This window comes from Microtus ochrogaster, chromosome 16, assembly GCF_000317375.1.
Source record: "Microtus ochrogaster isolate Prairie Vole_2 chromosome 16, MicOch1.0, whole genome shotgun sequence".
NCBI classification, from domain to species: Eukaryota; Metazoa; Chordata; class Mammalia; order Rodentia; family Cricetidae; genus Microtus; species Microtus ochrogaster.
In genome coordinates this window covers 58,847,688-58,855,748 of record NC_022018.1, presented here as the reverse complement: position 1 = coordinate 58,855,748, position 8,061 = coordinate 58,847,688, and the positions used below count along the sequence as shown (strand labels likewise).

The following is an 8,061-nucleotide window of genomic DNA, read 5'->3' as shown; positions in this document are numbered from 1 at the left end:
CCTGAGCCAGAACACAGTGTCAGCTGCTGGGAACCACCAGAACCAGCACAGTGTCTGTGGCCTGGACTCTGGAGAGGTCAGTGAGTGTATTTCTTTGTCAGCTTTGACTTTGTGGGGGAGGGGCTGTGGATGAGATCTTTGTGAGAAAGGTCAATTGAAAAGACTCAGAGAAAAGATCCTGCGATAGCGGGATTGCTGGATCAATAGCCCTGATGCGACGGCATCGTTTGGACCTGAGGAGCGAACAGCATAATCATGGATTTTTGAATCTTAGTTGTACCTACCGTATTAGGGACTGATATATTGACCCCCAAATCCTTGATTGAGTAATTCTGTTAAATAGATTTGCCCGTGTCTGTGTTTATTTATCCTGAAGCTAGTGTCATGGTGTCCTGTAGATCTGATATCCATAGAAGAAGTAGGGCCTCTCTCCTGTCTCCTATTGAGAGTTAAGCCTCGTGTGTTTGAATGCTTGTTCTCACATAGGTCAGATTTTCCCCTTCCTGTTTGTACCCCACTTCTATCCTCCAGCCTCAGCTGGGAATGACTCTCCCACAAGAGCTTAATGTTATCTTATTTTTATTTAAAAATAGTTGATAAGGGTTGGAGAGGTGGCTCAGTGGTTAAGAGCACTGACTGATCTCCCAGAGGACCTGTGTTCAGTTCCCAGCATGCACATGGCAGCTCCTGTTCCAGGGGATCTGGCGCCCTCACAGACATGCAGGCACATTTAAAAAGTAATTGATGGGGCTGGAGAGATGGCTCAGTGGTTAAGAGCATTGCCTGCTCTTCCAGAGGTCCTGAGTTCAATTCCTGGCAACCACATGGTGGCTCACAACCATCTGTAATGAGGTCTGGTGACCTTTTCTGGCCTGCAGACGTACACACAGACAGAATATTGTATGCATAATAAAATAAATAAATATTTTAAAAAAAGTAATTGATGATGCTTCGGGGTTCTGATATGGCTCAGAGAACAGAGGTGACTGGAGAAAGATCCCCGCTTCTTCCCCCAGAGTGCACAGAACCCTTCTTTTGCCCGCGCTACCGGCCAGAGTTTCTGGAGGTGTGACCAGGGCCGGGCTCGGATTCTCACAAAAGAATATTCTCCCATATTCTTCTTGCTTGTCATTGTGAGCCTAGAGCCAGACAGTGTTGGGTGTGTGATCATGACTGAGAGCCTTATAGCTTCTAGCGCCGCACGCTTTAACCTAGTTCTCCAAGCGAGACTCCTTTGAACCTCAGAGATACCAGGCGAGTCTTCTTTTTAGAAGGAGCTTCAGCATCGCTTCTCAGTGTCTCAGGGCTTCAGGGCAGAGAGAAGGTAGAAACTTGAGGGAGACAGGCGCCGTGTTTGGAGAATAAGCTGGGTCCACCGAGAGCTCTGAATGAGGCGAAGGTACCTCAGTGGGTTAAACACGGAGCGCCAGCCGAGCCGCTGCTCCAAGTCAGTGCCACCGCCACCATCCTCAGTCACTTTGTCTATTCCAGGGAAGCTGTATGCTGTCGGGGGTTACGATGGGGCTTCCAGGCAGTGCCTGAGCACCGTGGAGCAGTACAACCCAGCCACCAACGAGTGGATATATGTGGCAGACATGAGCACCCGACGCAGTGGCGCTGGTATGTGAGGGCCTTGGGGTTCGGGAGAGCCTTGGGGTACAGGAGGCCGCTGTGTGTGCATGCTGTGTCTACTTTCCTCATGGCTGGGACCAGAGACAGAGAACGGAACTGCACCTTACTTTCCCGCAGTCCTTCTCTTTCCCTTTGGTAACCCCACCCCTACACCTCCAGCAGTGCTCACGCAGGGATCTGCCTTTCCCGGGGACTCCTTGATCAGTACGGAAGGGGTGATGTCTTCCATGTCTTTCTATTACTGCTGGTTTCTGTTTTAGACAACTGTTCTATGACCCAGGCAGACTCCAAGCTCACCAATAGCCCAGACTACACCAGGGCATCCCTTCTGTACATGGACCTACGTCTCTGGAAAGTCCAGGCCTCTGTGAGCCAGGCGCTGTCATGCTACAAACATTCCCCTCCTTCCTCTGACACTCACTTTGCAGCCCAGGCTGACCTCAGACTTACAACCTCCTGCGTCAGCCTCCGCGTGCTGGGATGGCAAGGCGCACCTGGCCGAGGCCTTTGTCTTCTTACTCCCCACCTCGGCCCTAAAAGGCTTCCTGATACTGATTCGACCTCAGAGCTGGATCACTTTGTCCAAGTATAGAATTAGAAACTTTGGGTTAGAATTCTCTCCCCAGGGTGAGGCTTTTTAGTCCTCAACCAGTGAGCATCATCCCAGAGAGGGAGGGCAGGTGCTGCTGCCCTGACAAGCCCAGCTTGCCTGCCTGAAGCTGGTGTCTTGGGAGTTAAAAGCCAGCATCACAGCTTTTACGGCTGGAGCTAAGCCTAGGTCCCTTTCCCTACTTTCCCTTGCTTTGTTCCTTCCTCTCCAACATGGTGAGAGAAAGACTTCCCAAATGACTCTCTGCTTCTGCTGTGTGGGGAAGTCCAGGAGCTCAGGAGCTGCTGCAACAGCCCCGTCCTCTCTCCTTTGTCTCCTTCACTGTCCCAGGGGCTCACCGTCTGGGGGAGCAAGCAAGACCTTGGCCACAGTTGCCGGGGCTCCTGGAGACTGAGCTGATTCTCAGTTTGGGGCTGGTGGGAAGGCGGTATGATTCCTGAGACGAGAAACCACATACTTTCCATAGAGTTACCTGTGTTCGTTTTTTTCTCTGCTGCCCCATCTACTCCTGGAGACTGGATTATGACATCATATATCTCCATCCTTAGCATTCTGTAAAAATTAGGCTGTTTACATTTTTTTTAAAGAGAAGTTTTGTGTACGCATTGATGGGCTGTGAAGTTGAAAGTCTGAATGATTCTATTTTAGAAGCATGTTTTTGGAGTTCTTTTGGGGGAGCTGTCTCTGCTAATCCTGACAACTTGGCCCCCCATGAATGAAGTCAAGAAACCTGAGCTTTAGAGCTGAGTGTGCTTAACCTCATCTTGGGCAACCCCCTTTGCCATCTTTGGCATTTAATACCTCAGCCATGCCATGCGCGGGCTGCCTCCGTCCTCAAAGGACCAGTTCCATTTGTAAATCCTGTGATTTCCCCCCTTGCCCGATCATTTAGTAATTAGCTTCTAGCACCTTCTTTGTACCTTCTAAAAATCCGTATGGTGACTTGGGGCATGGCAGCAAGTACTGAAGGCCTATGTATATAGAAACAGGCCGACAGAGGACACCGAGGCAACCCACGGTGGAGCTAGAGGCAACAGCCTGACACCATGTCCTGAGGCAACCCACAGTGGAGCCAGGGACAGCCTGGCACCGTGCCCCAAGACAACCCCTGGTAGAGCCAGGGACAGCCTGACATAGTGCACTGAGGCAACCCACGGTGAACTAGGGACAACAGCCTGACACAGTGCACCGAGATAATCCACAGTGGAGCCAGGGACAGCCTGACATTATGCACTGAGACAACCTCTGGTAGAGCCAGGGATAACCTGACACCGTGCCCCAGACAACCCATGGTGGAGCCCTGCAGCTTCGGCCATGCCTGCAGCGATGTCTTTTCCCCACCAGTTGCTCAGAAGGTGGCTGGGGCAGATGTCACCTGGCCCATCCTTGGCTAGAGGCCCTTGACGACGCCGTTAACTGCTGCTTCTGTTTCTGGGAGGGCCAGTGACCTTGACTTGAGATGAGCGTGGTGTTCAGATCACTGTCCTCAAATTCCTTTCTCTGTGGAGCCTGTCCCGGATTCTTTTGTTCAGAACTTCACTATACTAACAGTTGGGGACGTGTCATCTCTAGGGCTGGGAGCCCGTGTGCTTGTCATGGTGGGTGCTTGTGAGAGCCAAGGATCTAGAGACCAAAGGCTCTGTACTGCAGCTGCCTGAGCCCAGTGTGGCTCTCCATGGTGTCTATGAGTAGGCTGCCAAGGGGTGAGGGCAATGGAAGAGCTGCTGGGGTATGCCTGGGTGACCGCTGCCTCCCTCTGCAGTGGGCAGCATGAGCAGAGAGACGGACATGGTGGTGGTCCTGGAGGTGCCAGCCGCTGCTGACCCCAGGGAAAGGGAAAGCGAAGCAGCTTGGCGCCTACTGATTTTTCCGAAACAGACAACCCGATGCCAGCCATTGTTGGCTCAGCAGCACCATCTGCTGCTAGGTTAGGGCAACTGCTGGGAAGCACCGGCTCCCCTGCATAAACAACCACGGGCTGGATCTGACATCTTGTCCTGTAGGTGTTATCTGCTGAGAGACCACCAGCATCAGCAGCCTCGAGCACAGGCCAGGGCGAGACTCAGCCGTTCCCGGCCTCATGAAGTCTGTAGTCTCCAGATCCAGCCCTGGACCCACAACCTGGCTGCACGTCCCATTCACTGAGACTTTTAGACTTCCAACCAGTGTCTCTGGGACTAAGGCCCCAGTAGAAGGGATGCAGCCTGTCCCCACGGGACCTCTGAATCATCCCAATTCCCTCCTTCCAGGAATGGGAGAGAGAAAGGGTCACCCAGAGGGGACGGCTGAGTGCAGGTCTAGGCGTCCCAGCCTCCAGGTCAGCTGCTCTCACGAGCTGCCCTTTTCCTCCTCTGTGGCCTGTGTCTCCCCTGGAGAGGTCTGATGCCTTCTGCCATCAAGGAGAAGAGGGGCTGAAGGACCAGGCTGGTAGCAGTGTCTCCCCAGCGGTGACCTCAGGGACCCTGCTACCGAGGCGGAGTGATACGATGTTGAAGGAAAACAAGGTGGCGTGGAAGGGGGAAACGGGTGTCATTTTACTGTCGAGAAACAGCTACTTCCCACATCTTAGCGGATTTCCTTGACTCTTCTTTCTTTGTTACCCCGTGTATATGTATACACACATACATATTTACATCGTAAAAGCAGAAATGGGGTCACGTTGGCTTTGGATCTCAGTGTTTCCAGGCTGCCCGTCCTACAAGGAGCCGGGAAGCATCTCATTGTGTTTGTACTGCACATTAGGACTGAGGTCCAGGGAGAGACAACTTGCTCCCCAAGTCACCCTGCTGGTGATGGCTGTCCAGGGCTGGACACCAGGCCTCTTGGTTTCTGGTTCTTCTAGAGGGCCTGAGGCTGGGACCCTGTGCTCTGTCTTTCAGGCGTTGGGGTGCTCAGCGGACAGCTGTATGCCACGGGGGGCCACGATGGACCCTTGGTGAGGAAGAGTGTCGAGGTTTACGATCCCGGGACAAACACCTGGAAGCAGGTGGCAGACATGAACATGTGCCGGCGTAACGCAGGTACCGCAACTTCTCCTTTCAGGGCCGCAGCGCGTTCCTCCCCGGAGGTGATTGCTCAGGATGAAGGGAAAGGGGTAGCGTTGCCAGAATTTGGAGCTGAGCCTGTGTCCTGAACGTAAGAGAGGCCATTTGGCCCATAGGCTCAGCGTTAGGAGGAAGGAGAACCTGGACCCCAAAGGCTGGCCATAGGACCCCCCCACCCCACCCCGAGACTCAGAACCATCCCTTCTCCCTGGTGGAGGTGGATGTCTAGATTCCTCAGGGCCCTGTCCAGTGGCTAGGCCTGTAGCCTTGTAGCTGCTTGGGCCCAAGCCAGACCGTGGTGCTGCGCTGTGTTTTCTCAGCCAGCGACAGACTGAAACGGCCTCGTACTTCACAGGGTCCAAGTTCCTTCCCGGCAGGGGAACCAGACCCTACCTAACCCTCCAGTGTCCTTCTTCCTTTATTGTCCTTGTATCCCTTGTCCCTGTGTCCCTTTGCTCTTTGAATCCTTCCTATAGGAACAACCTGTCCCAGCGTACTCAGGGTCACGTGTCCTGGGGCCTGACAGCCTGGCCAAGCTGTTTCCTCCTGTGAGCTTGTTTTGAGTTGTGCCCTGCAGGGCTGACCTTGCTCTGGGTTCCTTTGCTCTGGGAAAGGGTAGGTTAGCTCCAGCTGGATGGACTGGACGGACTGACTGACGGAAAGGCGCTGCCAGGTAGACTTGTCTCCTTTATTCTCACATTACCTGTTTGCTAAACTCAGTGTGGCCGACTTGTCGGAGGCTTAAACAGAGGGGCATTACCACTTGGCTCGCGGCCTGAGTCTGTTGTGAGTGCGCTGGCATTTGGCTTTCAGCCACGTGAGCAAGGAATTCCAGAGCCTGTAAGACAAGCCTGCCTGCAGTCTGTGAATTCAGTTATAGACATGGGCATGTATAAACACTCACACCTAGATATTATTTATATAATAGCATGTAGATCTTACCACAGTACTACTTTAAAACTTGCTTTTCCATTCCTCATGCATGTCTAATCACAACAGTACATGTATCTTGTATCTTCACGCTCTCATTTAACATGGCTATGTCATAGTTTACACAATTAATTATTGAATACTTCATTTTCCATGCTACTCGTAATGCTGTAGTTACTATAAATGATCCTAATGGTTGAATCAATGTACACATTTAAAATTATTTCTCTGGAAGAAAAAGCCAAAAGTAGAATCCTGAGACAGGGAAGAACCTGTATGTTTTCTGTCCGTGCACATCTGTGCACACCCGGGCAGGAAGGCAGCACACTTTCTGCTTGCAGCGATATTGAGAATATCTTTAATCAGAGTTGCTAGCTACTGCTTTTAAAAGCATCAGAAATAAACGTGTTTATAAAAAACAAAAAAAAAAAAAAAAAAAAGCTACTGCTTTTAAAAGCATCAGAAATAAACGTGTTTATAAAAAACAAAAAAACAGAAGCAAACACTATCTACTGGACTATGTGCTTGTTTTAAGGTCTTGAATAACATCTCCCTGCTCCTCTGTCCTGCTTCATGAGACCTTGCCATCAAACAAGCTCACTCCGAGTTAAGAATGAGAAGGATTCCCCAGCCTGAGTTGAATCTGGATGTGTCTGGATTCACATGCTCATCTTAAGAGGGTTTATGGGCACAGCCATTAGCAGCATATGGGTGGACACAACATGTGTCTCAGCTGGGAAGGCTGAAGGTGCAGAGACATGGGAGTGTGTGGAATCTTGTCTTCCCTAGTTCAGGCTGACGGGGAGGGCTGCATGCCCCACAGGAAATGTTCCCGCAGGGAGACCTGTGCCATCTCTCTATAATGTTCCCACAGGGAGAACCCGCAATGCTCACTCTATAATGTGGCAGCCCGTGGGGGAGGGGGCACAGCGGGAGCATCTGTAGGACCACATAGTAATGAAAGCTCCCCAATGAGAGCAGCGGCCTCCATAGAAAGGGGACCCTCAGAGCCCAGTGGCTGTGCCCAGCATGCTCCTCCATTGAGTGGACTCAGACCTCCAAGTGGCATCTCTGCTGGGCAACAGGAAACGGGAAAGAGCCTGCAGGGCTCGGGCATCAGCTGCCTGTGGTTCCAGGTCTCGGGTACTCCCACTGATCCTGTGACTTCTGCTTGGTTTCCAGGGGTCTGTGCAGTGAACGGGCTCCTGTATGTGGTTGGAGGGGATGATGGATCCTGCAACCTGGCTTCTGTGGAGTACTACAACCCAGTCACTGACAAGTGGACCCTGCTGCCAGCCAACATGAGCACCGGAAGGAGTTACGCAGGTCAGTGGCATCCTCTTCCAGGGACCACCACACCAAGGGCAGGAACGGCATGGGGGATGAGCTGGCTTAGCCGGGAATGGAGTTCCTCCTGCAGGGCTGCAGGCAATTGTATCTTCACTGTGTGCCCAGGATAGATGCTGCTAGTTAGCACTTCCCCCGTGAACCTGGATGTAGCTGTGCAGAAGGCTCATGTCATTTTCCAGGGGGTCATGAACCTGAGCCGTGACCTGCCTTGGTCATGCCTGGCTCACTTTGTGCCAGACATGTAGGCAGGAGAGCACCGTTCTTGCTCATTAGACATTAGGTTTGGTAGACCTGTCTGCACAGATGGGAAATACCAGATTTCCAAGATTGTACAAGATTCCCGTGAACTGTGAATGGGGTGCCTCAGGACAGAACGGCCGGAAGAACGGCCAGCAGGGGCGTGTTCTCAGGAGGTGGGTCACAATCTCACACACAAACTGCCCTTTATTGTGTACTTTTGATGTTAGGTATTATCTTCTTGTTGTGACAACTTCC

At 52.0% G+C, this 8,061-nt stretch overlaps 1 protein-coding gene across 1 annotated transcript in view; it reads left to right on the top strand.

Moving 5' to 3' along the window:
• Positions 1 to 8,061, top strand: part of Klhl3 (kelch like family member 3) — a 113,832-nt gene that overhangs the window by 99,636 nt on the left and 6,135 nt on the right. Inside the window, exons 11-13 of the mRNA XM_026782934.1 lie at positions 1,492 to 1,620; positions 5,122 to 5,262; positions 7,399 to 7,542. Coding sequence (XP_026638735.1) covers positions 1,492 to 1,620; positions 5,122 to 5,262; positions 7,399 to 7,542 — 414 coding nt within the window. The remainder of the gene's footprint in view (positions 1 to 1,491; positions 1,621 to 5,121; positions 5,263 to 7,398; positions 7,543 to 8,061) is intronic.